The sequence below is a fragment of the Rhineura floridana genome, chromosome 8, assembly GCF_030035675.1.
Source record: "Rhineura floridana isolate rRhiFlo1 chromosome 8, rRhiFlo1.hap2, whole genome shotgun sequence".
Lineage (NCBI taxonomy): Eukaryota > Metazoa > Chordata > Lepidosauria > Squamata > Rhineuridae > Rhineura > Rhineura floridana.
In genome coordinates, this window is record NC_084487.1 from 119,968,050 (window position 1) to 119,984,706 (window position 16,657).

Sequence of the window (16,657 nt, forward strand, 5' to 3'; positions counted from 1 at the left end):
CAACCATCTTTCTAGACAGTTAACAATGCTTATCTTGCAAGAATTTGGCCCTATATTTTTTAAACCTAGCATTGCCAATCATTTTCAAAAGGAAACTGTTGATCTAACAACTGGATACAATATTTTTCAAGACCTTTCTTTTTAGGTTTCAAAACCGATCTACAGTTATTCTGTGGTGCCCAATTCATTAATCTACTCTGGAAGCTCATCAAGTCTATTAATGTCGCTATCCTGCCCACTAACCTGTTCTAATTTCTGTTGTCGCTTGAGTAGCTCTATTTCCAAGTCTGATTTCTTCTTTTGCGCCTCCTCTTCCTTCTGCTGCTTGATAACTTGATCTCTTTTTCGTCTTTCCATCACCTTTTGCAGCTCTGGCTTATTTTGAGGAGCAAGACCCCTTGCAAAAGAGGAAAAAGAATTCTGTGTTGAGTTGCTTATCTATATGACATATTTCCTTTATATTAGTGGATTATAGTGCAATCATCTGTTGAGAAATCAGTCATTTATATACATTTAATTTATTAAATCTGCTCAAGTATCCATATGAATAGCATTAAGAAATTGTTTTCAGATTATAACACCCATGCACAACCTAAGAAGCAGCAATCCCACCTGAAAGAGAAACTAGTCTACAACCAGCACCCACGAGCACCTGTATTAAAATAATCTACAACAGATTTTTTTGGTGGTAAATATGTTTATTTGGGGGCACTTTTTGAATGAAAAAGGTTTTTAGAGCAATCCAACTGATCAACTAAAGGGCTGCTCTCCATTTCAGTATACCACCTTAGGTAAATTGTTCAAACTTTAGATCAGTTTTCCAATCTAGGATATCAATGATCACAACAAAGTTGTTTAGAGACATGAATTTTGAAAAGCTTCTTAGAACTAGGAAATCATGATTCCATTTCCTACTCTCTCTTAAAATTCCCTAAGTGCTAAGTTAAAGAATTACATACTCTTTTCTCACAACTTTATGAAAAGAGCAAAGGTATAACTGTTCTTCATGCAACATAAATGTGGAGCCCAATTAAGTACTTGGATACATGTTTGGCTCATTCATTTTATTTTTCACTAAGAGCATTTGGGAGGAAATTGGTGGAGGCACCCATCATTTCTCCCCCCCCCTTGAATCAGGAGGCAAAATCTTGCTTTGTGATATTTTTCCCCATCAAGGTGAGATCTGCTGGAGATTGGGACAGAGTGGCATGCCCCTCACATTCTCCTTCTCCACAACAAAATAATTTCTCTTGTGACATGACATTATTTTGGCTGTGGGCACACTAGTCACTTCAGAAGCAGCGAGAATGGTTTTTCTGGCTGTGTTTTGAAGCAACTCTGCCCTCAGATGGACACACCTTCCTTCCCGCTGCTGACTTCAGATATTTCAGGACTTCCCACAGCAAAGTGTTAGAGCAATCATTGTCTCTGCCTGAGCTTACAGCAAAGCGTTTCCATTGGCCATACGTAGAGGAGCAATGGGTTGATCTACCAATCAGTTGCAAAATCTGTCTGAGGCTGAATTTTTAAAAATGCATTCAAGCTCATCTGACCAGGTTTTAGAGTAAAAAAGGGCAGAGTTTGACTAGTTGTGTGCCCCCGTTTTCAGAAAACAGGTGGACATGCAGTGGAACTGGCACAACAATAAGTGTCTCTCTACCCTTTGTGCGTTTCCCCTTGGGGCTGGAAACACACAACATGATGACCTGATTACACAAAGTATGCAAATGGAGAGAAAGAACCAAACACAAGCATACCGTTTTCAGCAGGAGCCCACCCTATCACAATTAATAGTAGTTCCATTATTACTTTACCCCTAATCTGAGGCACAGTCCTATCATCTGAACTAATCAGCCTTCTTGGGAGAGGAATGGTGAACTTCATCATCATCATCATCATCATATCCCACCCTTCCTCCCAGTAGGAGCCCAGGGCAGCAAACAAAAGCACTAAAAACACTTTAAAACATCATAAAAACAGACTTCAAAATATATTAAAACAAAACACCTAAAAACATTTTTTAAAAAAACTTTAAAAAATATTAAAAAGCAACTCCAACACAGACAGGGATAAGGCCTGTTGAAAGAGGAAGGCCTTCAGTAGGCACCAAAAAGAAAACAGAGATGTCACCTGTCTAATATTTAAGGGGAGGGAATTCTACAGGGTAGGTGTCGCCACACTAAATGTCCATTTCCTATGTTGTGCAGAACGGACCTCCTGATAAGATGGTATCTCCAGGAGGCCCTCACCTGTAGAGTGCAGTGATCAGCTGGATATATAAGGGGTAAGACGGTCTTTCTGGTGTCCTGGTCCCAAGCTGTATAGGGCTTTGTACACCAAAACTTGAACCTCGAAGTAGGTTTCTTCCTCATGAACAGAAAACATTCCAGGACACCAACTAGTACATTCAGTTTTCACAAGCAGGTTTGCTCCTGCTAGTTCCATTTAAGCTGAGAAGAAAATATCTAGGCCAGATATCTTTGTGGCCTTCACTTCATTGTTATGGTTTATGACTTACTGTGAAGAATATATGGCCTCTTTAAAACATTCTGGTTCTACAGAAATAGGACATACCCTGTGACATTAACTGTAGAACTAGATATTGAACACACTTCCACAAAGCATTCTCCTTTGCCTATATTTAAAAAAAAAAATTCTGCTTTAAGCTATAGTACCATCTCCAACTACTTCTCTGAATGGTATCCCTCCCCCAGGAAGTACAATCTATTTCCACAATTGCCTAATTTTTCCTCAAATCATCTCAGAGCCAGGTTGTTATTTGAGACATTTTACTATTAAGCCTATTAATGAGTTTATACATTATGCATTGTTCAATTTCTGTATATTACGCTTCTGGAGAGATAAAATATTTAGCAGGACTAAAAAATCCTTTCACTAGATTTCATAATATATCTTACACCTTGTAAATGTTTTTAAACCTCCATCTATTCCATCATTTTCATTCATAACACAAAAGATCCCAGTGAGAATAAGTACGCTATGTTTCCATCTTTATCTTATGATTATGTGTGTGTGCGAGTGGGTATCAAGATACAAAATCCTCATAGTTATCTAACCTTAACAATAGCATACTTAATACATGTGTGAAGAAAAGAAGAATTCTGAATAATATTTTTAAAAGATAGGGGTGGTGAAAGAAACACAGTGTCAATTATAACAAGACTACGGTAGTCTACAGCAGAATTTCAGATTGACTCCTCAGAAGCTTGTCAGAGGTTCATGAACCTCCAAAGACAGACAAACTGACTGCACACCATAGAATGTTCCTCAGAGTCCTCTTAATGCCCACAGTGGTCCCATGACAGATTCTCAAACACTGATGCTGATGTGAAATTTGGAAATTACTGCTTGAGAATAAATAGTTGCTGGACAACAGTTTAAGACTGAATCTTCATATGTTATTTATTAAATTTATATCCCACCCTTCCTCCCAGAAGGAGCCTAGGACAGCAAACAAAAACACTAAACACACTCTGAAACATCTTAAAAACAGACTTAAACATATATTAAAAGAAAACATCTTTTAAAAAAAGCTTTAAAAACATCCTAAAGCAATTCTAACACATACTCAGACTGGTATAAGGTCTCAACTTAAATGCTTGTTGAAAGAGGAAGGTCTTCAGTAGGCGTCAAAAAGATAATAGAGATGGCTCCTATCTAATATTTTGGGGACAGAATTCCAAAAGGTAGGTGCCACAACACTAAAGGTCCGTTTCTTATGTTGTGCAGAATGGACCTCCTGATGAGATGGTATCTGCATGAGGCCCTCACCTGCAGAGCTCAGTGGTCAACTGGGTATGTAAGGGCTAAGACGATCTTTCAGATATCCTGGTCCCAAGCTGTATCCAAGCTGTATCCATTTTTAATATTTCAGGAGCTCTGTCCATCATCAGAACACATATGAAGCTTGTCAATATTTCTGTGAGGACAGAACCATGTGTCTCAAAGATTGGGAGGAGGGAAGGATTTTTTGAAGCAGCAAAGAAGAGCACCTTCTCTACTGTTTTTGTTTTGAAAAGAAAAAAAGGAGAGCCAAATGTTTTATAGAAACGTAAACAAATAACGTTATGTCAGACACACTCTGAAAACCAAGGGATGCATCCAACATTCTTTGTCCACTTGCACAAGAGCTCTTGCGCTAGCAAGCAAGTTTAATGTGGAATCCAAAACAGCAGTTGCACTAGCAGAAACACATTGTGCAACAGATTGCACAATCCGCTGCACAACAAAGTCACCAACAACCTGCTTATTCATTCTCTTGCACAACAATGCTCCACTGGTACAAAACATTTTGCCAGCAGAACAAGTATACTGCCAAGTGATTTTAACTTAGCGCTAGATTGGATATAACCCCAAGATTACTGTGCAAAACAATAAGGGGTTGTGATGTATGCTTTATTGTACCTATACAAAACCTTGGCAAACAGGCCACTAAAACTCCATTGTAAGAAAATGTTGATGTAGGTTTTTGCTTCACTGATGCCATGTTTTTATTTATTCAAATGTTGCTGTTTTTATTTAGACAAATGGCTTGATATGTTACTTTCTAGGCAATCCTCACAAAGCAGTTAGAAGTCTGAAGACAATAAACATGAATAAAAACTATGCAAGACAACAAACAAGCTACAGGGGGAAAAAACTTTAGAAAGCCAAATCTCTTCAGTCATCCTGTTGGGGTGGGGAAATCTGGATGCTAACTTTTGGAGTTAATTTATAATCTTAAATACTGTATTTTATTTTATTTTATGATAGAAGCTGAGTGCTTTGGGAAACTTCTGCTCTTTCATGTTGTTTTGGGAAACCAATGCTGTGTAATCATGTTCTGAAAAGCCTGGCTTATAAGTGGGTAAAAGCACCCATATGTGACCTTGCTGAGCCCCAGGGGGGGAAAGTGGCATTTCTGAGCATTGCAGCAGGATTGTTCATATGAGCAGCAACTCCTAGAGTTTGAAAGTCTTATTGTCTATTGATCAATGTTCTAACATTAGTACTTGTCACTAGATGGTGCTAAAGTGCAACTTCTAACAACAGAATACAATTCAGTCCTCACATAAGACAATATATGACTGAGCTTCCCAAACAGCCACTCTTTCCATTATGCGTGGTAAGGAAAAGAAATCATTCTTCTTCTGAGGGGGAAACAATACCATTATTTAATTCTGTCAATATAGATGGAGCTTTAAAGAGCAATGTAGCCAGCATTAAGTGGTTGGTGATATTCCCCCCACATGCACATTTTGATACATACAAATCAAAGCAGGGGCACTCACGGAAGAGCTTGTTCCCTGCAACCTCTGGAAAATTCCAGGGACCTTCCCTCAGTTTTCAGCTTTCATTTGATTTAAAAATAAAACTCAGGCCTCTATATACTGACGAAAACATGCAGGCAGATTCCATCTAGCCCCTCAGAAAGAACTAAACCTGCTCCCCTCTTTTCCAGCATAGCGGCCAATGAGTACAAAGGCACTGGGATGACCAACAAACACTTGACATTAATATTTTATTAAATTATTACTTATATTTTATTGTATTAATATTTAAATATTTCATATAATTAAGTAATTGGGAGATATATTGGGCTAACTGTATGTTAGGATAGAGACACCCTTGTAGTTGTGCTGGCTTCAGTGTGCCTCCACCTCTGTTTTTTGAACGCGGTGATACACGACGCTAGCCACACTCCACCCTCTTTTATTCCAAAACCTCAGAAGTTGCAGCCTCAGCATGTTTTATGTTGAAATCAGTGTCACACGGACTTCAAAACTGATTGGTCATCAACCCCGCTGCCACTCCAGGTGTGTCCAATGAAAACCCTTTGCTGTAGGTTCGGGCAGACACAGTGATTAGCCCAACACTTTACTGTGGGTGGTCTTAACCAGCAGTGGGGAAGGGCAATGCATTCAGCCGTGGGCAAATATGTTCAAAATTGCAGCCAGACAAAACATTCTCACGGCTCTGGAAACAACTAGTATGCACATAGCCTTCGTTTCTGAATGCTCTGCATAAATTCTCTTCCACACACACTCTTCCCACCAGTGTACTCTTTTGGACTGCAGGTATGCAAGGATGTGTGCATTATTTTATTTATGTTGATTTGTAAACCTGCCCTTCATCACCCAGGGTGAATGACAGCAGAATACCCAACTTACACCATAAAATAAACTTTCTTTTAATGCTATCTAAACAATTCATAGTACAATATACAACATTAATAGCGCAGGTGAGGCATACAAAAATAGCAGCTGGCTATCCTGGATAAAAAGGCACACCTTTAACTGGCACCAAAACTCAAGTAAGGTCAGTGCCAGGTGCATCTCCAATGGGAGGCTACAGTAACATGATCAGATTACCAGATCATGCATCACTGTGGCAAGGCTATCTCCATCCAGAAATGGTTGTGGTTGGTAAACCAGCCAGACACAGGAATAGGCACTCACTGCCACAGAAGCTACTTGGGCTTTCACTCTATTGGAATATTTAAGAGTGGGAAATATCTGGGATTCTAAAAACATGATCCGCTGTAACAATTGACTCCAGGTGAGCCCCCAGATTATGAAGCTATTCTTTCAACTGGAATGCAACCCATCCAGAATAGGCCATGTGCCTAATTCTTGAACCCAAGAATGGCTAGCCATGGCACCTCTGTCTTATCGGGATTCAATTTCAATGCACTGATCCACATCCCACCCACTACTGACAGGAGAAACAGTGATGACATTGTAACTGCAACCCCACCTAAACCACCCCATGCCTTAGCCATAATGTTTATTATTTATTTAATTGCACTTTTAAACCGCCCTATAGCAACAAGCTCTCAGGGCGGTGTACAACAAGATAAAACCACATTTAAAATACGAACAAGTGTGGATTACAGTATACAATTATAAAAACATATTTAAAAACAAAATTAGAATACAAATTAAAATAAAAATTGCAATTACAGTTTAAGTTTAAAATTAAAATTAAAAATTAAGCTTAAAATGCCTGGGCAAAGAGGTAGGTTTTTACCTGGCGCCGAAAGGATAACAAGGAAGGCGCCAGGCGTATCTCATCTGGGAGGGCATTCCATAATTCGGGGGCCACCACGGAGAAGGCCCTAGATCTAGTTGCTGTTCTCCGGGCTTCCCTATGAGTTGGGACCCGGAGAAGGGCCTTGGACGTTGAGCGCAGTGAACGGGTCGGTACATAGCGAGAGAGGCGTTCCATCAGATATTGCGGTCCAAAGAGGTTAAGGGCTTTATAGGTAAGAACCAACACTTTCAATCTGGCCCGGAAACATATTGGTAGCCAGTGCAGTTGGGCCAGAATAGGTGTTATATGGTCAAATTTCTTCGTCCAAGTAAGAACTCTGGCCGCCGCATTCTGTACTAGCTGAAGTTTCCGAATCGTCTTCAAAGGTAACCCTACGTAGAGTGCATTACAGTAATCCAATCTAGAGGTTACCAGAGTGTGAATAACTGAGGCGAGGTTCTCCCTGTCCAGATAGGGTCGTAGTTGGGCTACCAGCCGAAGCTGGTAGAATGCATTCCGTGCCACCGAGGCTACCTGGGCCTCAAGTGACAGGAGTGGATCTAATAAGACCCCCAAACTACGGACCTGCTCCTTTAGGGGGAGTGTAACCCCATCCAGGGCAGGTCTGACATCTACCATCTGGGCAGAGAGCCCCCCCACCAACAGCATCTCAGTCTTGTCAGGATTGAGTTTCAGTTTATTAGCTCTCATCCAGTCCATTATCGTGGCCAGGCAGCGGTTCAGTACATTGACAGCCTCACCTGAAGAAGATGAAAAGGAGAAATAGAGCTGCGTATCATCAGCATATTGCTGGAAACGCACTCCAAAACTCCTGATGACCTCACCCAGCGGCTTCATATAGATATTAAAGAGCATGGGGGACAGAACTGAACCCTGCGGGACCCCATATTGGAGTACCCAGGGACTCGAGTAATGTTCCCCAAGCATCACCTTCTGGAGACGATTCTCAAGATAGGAGCACAGCCACTGCCAAGCAGTGCCTCCAACTCCTAAATCCGTGAGTCGCCCCAGAAGGATACCATGGTTGATGGTATCAAAAGCCGCCAAGAGATCAAGGAGAACCAACAGAGTTACACTCCCTCTGTCTTTCTCCCGACAGAGGTCATCATACAGGGCGACCAAGGCCGTTTCTGTACCAAACCCCAGCCGAAAGCCCGATTGAAATGGATCCAGATAATCAGTTTCATCCAAGAGAGCCTGGAGTTGGTGAGCGACCACGCGCTCTAGAACCTTGCCCAGAAATGGAACATTTGCTACCGGTCTATAGTTGTTGAAATTATTGGGGTCCAAGGAGGGCTTTTTTAGGAGCGGTCTCACCACCGCCTGTTTCAGGCAAAGTGGGACCACTCCCTCTCGTAAAGAGGCATTAATCACCTCCTTGGCCCAGCCGGCTGTTCCATTCCTGCTAGCTTTTATTAGCCACAAGGGGCAAGGATCCAGAGCGGAAGTGGAAATGTAGTATACTCTTGGTATGTGTTGTTCTTACAATCTCACCCAAAATGGTGTGCACGGGTGTAACCATTTAGGTGTTACAAGCAGATGGACACAGGACAGAACTGGGACAAGCAGCGCTGCATCCACCTCACGCTAAGAATTCCTCAGTGGGAAAGTAGTTTAGAATTCCAAAGGACTCCCTTCCATAATTACCCTGACAGGGGCAGGGAAGGGTGGAGTTACTTAAAATATGGGCTTTCCTACCCTCCCAAGCGGAAGAAAAAGGCCCAGGGCAACCAAAGCTGCAAATAATAGCTTCTTCCTGGTCACAGTAAACTTGCTGCTGGCCAGACCTCAAGGAACACAGAATATTGCCTTGTACCAAATTACCATTAGTGCTTGGTATTGTCTACACTGACTGGCAGTTGGTCTCCAGGGTTTCAAACAGAAGTCTTTTTCAACACTACCTGGATGGCAGGAAACAAACCTGGGATGTTCCACGTGCAAATCATATGCACTACCCCTGTGCTATGACGCTTCCCCACAGCTTTTTAGTCTTCTGGTGAGGGAGGAGCAATTAATTCTCAAAACTGTAAATGTCCCCAGATCAGAAGCCCAGCCAGAGAGGAAAACAGCTATCCTACTGTTCAATTCACCTTGGGCTCTATCTCTTCCCTGGAAGGGCAGGAAAAAGGTAAGTGATGAGTCAGGCTTTAAATCCATTCTAGCTTTCCCTGTTGGTTGGGCTGTTCGGCAAATCTAAAAACAGACAGTTTCCCACAAAATCAGCTGTAACATGTAGCCAGGTTTGGAGTTTAATCAAGGATGCAAGTACTCCTTATTGCCATCCTGGGTTCCTGCGGGAGGAAGGGGCGGATATAAATTCTATTAATATTATTAATTAATTAAATAACAATAAACAACAACAACATGTCCATAAGATTAGAAAGTGGTAGAGGTGGGGTTTAGAACCGCTCACCACAGTTCCAAGCTCAGATTTCCAGCTACTAGAATCTACCATCTTTTCTGCACTAAAAATGCCAAGCAACCTTTCCTGCCCCTCAGTATAAAAGGAAATGCCAGGGTGTATGCTACTTGTACACAGAACTACATGTGCCGGTTTCACATTTCAAAACTTTACCAATTGGCTTGTTTTGTGTTCCGCATATTAACTCTGTAAAGAGCTAGCAGTTTAGCTGTCTATTTTCCCTTAAAAAAAAATAAAGAATTAAACAGGAAGCATAGTACTAGAAGTCTGCAATGTGCTTCTCAATAGACTGCTATTTCAAACAAAAACAAATCTAGAATTATATACTCTGCTGTTAATAAGAAAAATGGAAGCACTGAAGAGAGATTTACTGTGTAATTGGATGTCTTTGCGTGGGGAAACAAAAATGTGCCCAGTTTACTTTAAAGGGCTTTATGCTATTATGTGGATGTAGTTCAGTTCCACTTGAATCTGCTTTGAAATTAAAAATGAAATTTAAAATAGTTTCCCTAGGTGGTAGTCGGATTTTGATGTTTAATCCCGTTAATTAAAAAGCAGGGCATACCTCACTGCCAACTTTCTCTGAATATGTTGGCACTGAAAAGAGTGTACTCTTCATACTCCTTTGGGTAATACTTTGTGTGTTGAAATAAGGCATTTGGGAAGAGTTTCAGACAAACAGAGGAGATAAGAAGATTTACTCAACTTGACCAATCTTGAGGTATAGAGAGAAAGAAAGGGGGGGTAATGTTACGCTGGGCATGAAGATTAATAGGCAAGAATCCACTTGTTCTGGGTATCATGTAATAGGTTAGACTATATTTTTACACCCCACCTCACCCCCTTATTATAAAACAGTGTATTACATTAATAACATGCTAGTAACATTCTGATCACAAATCAAGGGGGAAAATAAGTGTCTTTGTTATTAAACACTTTAGAACAGTTTTCTTCAGCCTTGGGTTCTCAGATGTTGTTGGACTTCAACTCCCACCATTCCTGACCTTTGGCTAAGATGGCACAGGATGATGGCAGTTGTAGTCCAACATCATCTGGGGACCCAGAGTTGAAGAACAGAAATATGCCCCACTGAACATTTAGCGTTGGTTTTAAGTAATTCATGATTATTGTGTGCCGCCTTTCTATCAACTTGATTGTTCAAATGTTAGTTAGGAAGGGTCACTAGTGATTGTGTGGAGCTATAGGTCAGCATATGGAGGTTGAATGCACCTCCCTGCCAACAGAGCAGAATTGCAAGAGGCTAGAGACAGTCATGGAGCTGAGCCCATCCATGTGAGGCCCTCCTGCTGGAAAATCTTCTAGGGATGCGGGAGAAGACAGGGATATGTGCGCTGATGTAGCTAAAAGTGTCTCGTCTCTCCGCACCTTCCTTGAGGCATATCCACACCTGAACAGATTTTTAATGTTTAATGTATTTGTATGTTTTATTTTGTACGCCGCCCAGAGTGGCTGGATAACCAGCCAGATGGGTGACTAAGAAATTTAATAATAATAATAATAATTCTGCAGTCCACAGCAACACAATGCATACCATACAACAACTGAGATGATATTTACAGGACTATCAATTTCATGAACAGCCAACAGGCTGCTTCAGAAGTAAACTTTATTAAAGAAGCTTAACTTTGGATAAGGTCACTGTATGTTCCATGAAACTAAATTATAAGCACATAAAGGGAAGGATTACATAATCCCAGAATTTCATGGATTTATCTACCTTCATCTATACCCCCATATACTTCTTTGGTAAGATTGGTTGGAGTGCCACCTCCTACACTTTGGACCTCTCTCCTTCCCTTGAAAATACTCTCAACATGATTGGTCTCTTCAGCCTTTCCCTACAGGATTGCTTCTTTGTGTATAAATATAGCAAACAGGAGATACTTCTGCCAGGAAGGCAGGAGAATACAGACTGTTTTCCATAGAATACTGCCCTGATTGTTTTATGAGATAACACGTACCACTGGGACTAGAAATATTCCATGTCATATTTAAAGATACATCTGAAGGTGTATTGTTCTGGATTTTGTTATCCATGAACAGTACTATCACTGTGGGTTTGCCATCATAGGGATGGAATCCTCTCATTTTTTATGTTCCATTTTTAAGTGTGGCCCCCGGTGGTTGTTAACAATCCGACTCCTTTTTCCTCTGATATATTTTCATTTTTCTAATCTTCAATTGTTATTTCTTGCTTTGCAGAGTATTGGTATTATAATCACTATTTATTCATGAATCTCCACTGGTATCGATCTTTATTCTGAACTCTGTAATTATTGCCTGTTTACATTCCTTTTCAAGTGCATTGCAGAGCAGATTAAGGCAGATAATCAATTCAGTGTTTTCCCCCTGCTGCTTATAATCAACACCTCAATCCCCCTCTGCCTCTTTCTGTCTGTCAGTTACAATCAACACTCCACTGACATCAGTGAAATGGAATACACATTTGAAGAGCTCACATAGAAAGTAGATAGATAAAATTATCACTCATACTATCAATGATTTCAAAGCGAATTTAAAAAAACGAATCGAAAACAACAACAATGAATCGGAAGCCAGGCACAGAACATTGCTACTTTAAAATTTTCTCTGCCAAGATAGAGAATATCAGAAATAGTAATTAATCTGATGGCAAATCCGATTATGGCAGAAATGGAGACCATCGCTACCTTAAGCAGTATCTGGCAAGAGTCTTAGACTCGACAAAGGAGAGTTAATAGCCGAGGATATTGATGTGATGTCTCTAAATAGGAGCTAAAGTGTTAGAAAATTGTTTCTTGATACAGGGACCATTTTGCAATGTTCAGGTAGAAGATGCAGATTCTCCCTCCCAACTAAGCATGATGTAACTTTGTGTGCCTGACTGAAAGACTTACCATAGAATCAAGAAGAGGCAGTGTGAGAGAGCTAGCTCTAAGTTTGAAGGGCTGCCTCTTTGGGGGATCTGATGTTAATGATGCAGTGGAATTGCAGTTTAGTGTTTCAAGGTGTCTGCCTCCACCTAGGCTCATCCTGTATATTTGCAAATAAATTCAAAATATTGCAAGGGTGGTATTCAATGCTAATTCTACTCCGAATAGACCCAAAGAAGTTAATAGACATGACTAAATTAGGTTCATTAATTTCAACAGGTCTATTCTGAATAGGACTTAGATGAATACAATCCCAAGTCTCTAGCGGTCCCTCCTTCTAAATGAAATCAACCCAAGTACACAGTGCCCCCTGGAATTTTTCACAGCTCAGGGAAATGGGGTGCATATAATAGTATGCTAAATCAGATTTACTCCCAACTTACCTAAAAGGCCTGTGCAAAAATATAGCATCCCTCAAGCTTGTGGCACCCTTTCCTGCACTACAAATACAAATCTTGCTGCATGCGCGCACACACACAGAGCACTTTTTTGGTAAAAAAATGAGGTGCCAGTATGCATACCGTGATGAAAGTGCTGTCAGTGCCAGCACCCAATGGTTGCCATGGGCAGCCAAAAACGATGTGTCAGTACTCTGTTCTGTGGAGTACCATCACAAAAAGAGTCCTGCATGTGCATATCAACATATGAACTGGCTCCAAAGTATAAGGATTAAGGTTCTTGTTTGTTCATTGATGGAAATCAAAGTTGTGTTAGATGCAGAATTTACCACCTTACCTTTTCTGATTCATGCGGAGCTCTCTATGAAGGTCTTGATGATTCCGGGATGATTTTACAGGATTAGTTAGTTTCTGAGGTCTAATTAGCTCAGGATTGTCTTCATCTATGTAATCTGGTTCAGCCATGATATTTCTTGGAATGAGAGATGGCTCTCTGAATTCAGAATCCTCACTTAAGTTATCTGTAAGGCACAGAAAACATCTTGACTCAATTTAATTCAGCAACAAGAAAACGTTACACAAAGATCCCCTGGGATTGGTAGGGCCACCACTTGACCTATTAAATAGTTAAGCATTAAAAAAAATTAATTTATTCAAGCGGGAACAAATGGCAGAGGATTATGCTAAACACTTTTCCTCTGAATGCTCCGGAGTCCAGCCTCCCCTAGTTTACTGAGCACTATTCCAGACCACATGGAGATCCCTTCTCCCCACAGCGAATACTATGGACTCTGTGGTAATCTTGAACCATAGGCACTTGTGGGTATGCTACAATGGTAAGTGTTTATGTTTGCCAGAGGCTTCCTCCCAAATCCTGTATTCCTTTCAGTTATATGCAAGTATTTACAGCAGGTGACTGGTAGAAGAAGCTAGGTCATGTGGCTCAATTGAGAGTGGAGATGGAAGACTATGGAGGAGAGGATGCCTATCACTAAACAAAGTCCATGGTGTGTGTGGTCCCTGACCCCTACAAGCCTGCAGAACAAGAGGCCCTTGTGCCCTTACCATCAGACAACAAGAGCAAAAGGAAGGCTGCCTGTGCCACAAGTGCACTGGCTCTTGGCTTCATGGAATATTTGACATGAAATTGGTTGGTACACAAAATACCTTATTAAAATTATCCATCTTCCAACCCTTTAAAAACAGTAACATGCCTTACAATCTTGTTGTCATTGTAGGAAAACCCTTAGTAGGCTTGGCCATGGATTGTTAGCCCTACTTAGTATAGTAGGGAGCATCTCCCTGGCCATTTGGATGATCAGGTCACACCCACCTGCACAGAGGGCTGGCCAACTGGGTTGCCCAATCTGGTTATGGAGTTGGCTGGTAAGATACAAGATTTCTACAGAAAAGCAGCCTCTAGCGCAGGAGTTCTGTGGTTAGTATGTGGTGAAAGGAGTGCCTACTTTTGTGTGTCCTTCTACATCTATCACAATACCTGCTCAACCTATACATTTCTAAAAACAACTAATGTGCATGCTAAGTTTAAGGAGGGGGAAGTACCAAGCAGCTGCTAGAAATCCATTTAGAACCCATATTTTTTGTAAAAAGAACAGGCTGGTACTGATTGAACATTTTATAGCCCTGCAATAACTGTGTTAATGGGGCATAAGCATTTCAGCATTAACCAGAGTGCTAGCCTGCAAGCACTAATACTTATTGCTGCACTAGAACCAAAACTAGGTTAGGTCCAAACTTCAGAACAGTAAGTAAGTTGCCCCCACCTACTGGACGGTACCATTCAATCCTATGAATGAATGATTCACTATGGTCAATTACCAGTCTCGGTCCTACGAGACGCTGGCTGGAATCAGATCTCTGGGAGGCCATTAAAAGTTTGTCCCATGCTGCTTATAGCCATGAAGGGGACATTAGTATGTGGTCCTCAAGAGTGCTTAAGAGTGATATGACAATTTATCTCTGTAGCTATTCAGAAATGAGGGAAGCAGAAGACTAGGAGCACCGATCTTAACTGCATGGCCCAAGACTAGCCTGCATGACCAACATGTTACAAGTGGTTACATAGTTAGGCTTCTGCAACTGGCATGGCCACTGATCATCTCAGTCTACACTCATTAACAAAATTGGCTATTTCTTTTTGCTGGAACAGGTACTAGTATGATCTCAGAGCAACGTATTTTTATTTCTTAGATAAGCCAAAAACATGGGCTCTTTTGAAATGAAGCCAACACCTTTCCTAAAAATTTTCCTAAAAATTTGAAGGGTAAAATAAAATGAAGAACATTTTACTATTCGGGATTCTATCTCATTCTTTTTTTATTTTAAGCAGGCCTCATTTCAGAGTGACTTCAGACATTGCAAAAAGCCTTTACAAAAAGAGACATCCATTAATTTCTTTGGGTCTGCTCTTGAGTATGACTTACTATAATCCTGTAGTGTAGACTTTAAAGAACCACGAGCCTTCAATCATCTTTCTGAGAGTCCTGGGGTTTAATAATAAGCTCTCACCTCCTGCAAAGTGAAACTGGTACCGAATAGCCCAAGCATTGTGTTCCAAAATGTCCAAGAGGTGCACCTCTGAAACTTTGACACTTGCAAAATATTTAGTTGGCCCAAGAGTATCCCAATTCCCTTATTCTGTGCTTCCCAAATTCTTTCAACACTTAAAAAAATCACTAAAGCAGGCAGTAAAACTTCCTGTTACAATAATCATGTACAGACTCATTTTAAAAAGTAAACATTTTACAGTATGAAAGTCTCTGAATGGTAAAAAAATATATTTAGCTTATGAAATACCCACCCATTTAGCATATGGAGAAGTTTAGGGTTTCAGATATTTCAACATAAAACAATGCAACATATAACAGCTCACCAAAGCAGAGAGATTGCAGCCACAGTTAAGCCAAGCAGGTGTGGTTTCACTTATGGTTATTTAAGGAATGTCAACAACAGAGAACCAACAGTCCAGTTTAATTATTAAGCTAGAAACACATCTCTTTCCATGTTAAAGGGCTTGCAGAATCTATTCACATTCATTCCAACACAAATGTCTACATCAAAATATTTGAGGAAATTTTGGGTAAGATTCAGTGTAATACTAAGAGCATCTACTTCTTTTCCCCCTGCAGCCGCACCATCACCACACCAAAATTTGTTCCAGCAGCACGCAGGGGGCTGGAAGGGGAAGAAAAGAAACTCATTTCTGTTGGGCTGAGTTCATCATATGTCTCCCCTTAAGCCAGCTTGTCAAATATATCAAAGAAAATTCTGACTATATAAATGTATCTTGCCTATGAAGGCATATAGCTACAAATTAAGAAATCTCCAAGGGGGGGGGGAAGAGAGAAGAAATCTCCAGTTTGAATCTTACCACACTGGAGACCAACTCCCTCTTAGCACTTTCTCCACAATGCAACATGGAGACAATGCCAACCTACTTTACAAAGTTTTAGTAAGGATTACAAGATAAAGCAGTATTTTGAGCATGCTAAAACACTATATAAACTGCTAAGTATCTTCCCGCCCTGGCTCCTCCTGGGAGGAAGGGTGGGATATATATTTAATAAATAAATAAATAAATAGTTATAGATACAAGGAACAACAGCTATGTGTGTATAATTTGTATGTCTAGATTACCAAGTAAACTCTTGAGGGTGAAAACATTGTTTTTTCTAGACGAGCTGAAGAATGAACAAAGATGACAGGATGTACAAAACACAAGAAAGAGGACATGGAAATAATGTATGCATTCTCTTTCCATACTTCTGATAAAGTATCTGAAGCAGTGACTGGTGATCTCCCACATAAGGGGTGAACAAGTTCCAGTTGCA

At 40.6% G+C, this 16,657-nt stretch overlaps 1 protein-coding gene across 8 annotated transcripts in view; it reads right to left on the bottom strand.

Annotated features, from left to right (window-relative positions):
- Positions 1-16,657, bottom strand: part of FAM107B (family with sequence similarity 107 member B) — a 128,084-nt gene that overhangs the window by 4,152 nt on the left and 107,275 nt on the right. For 5 of the 8 annotated variants that reach the window (XM_061582298.1, XM_061582292.1, XM_061582295.1 and 2 more), the window contains 2 exons: positions 13,144-13,327; positions 244-397 (listed from right to left, as the gene is read on the bottom strand). In XM_061582298.1, the coding sequence (XP_061438282.1) occupies positions 244-397; positions 13,144-13,271 (282 nt within the window). In that variant the 5' untranslated portion in view covers positions 13,272-13,327. Of the gene's footprint in view, positions 1-243; positions 398-13,143; positions 13,328-15,250; positions 15,271-15,627; positions 15,756-16,657 lie in introns of those variants that run through there. The other 3 variants (XM_061582296.1, XM_061582294.1, XM_061582299.1) reach the window with 3 other exon arrangements.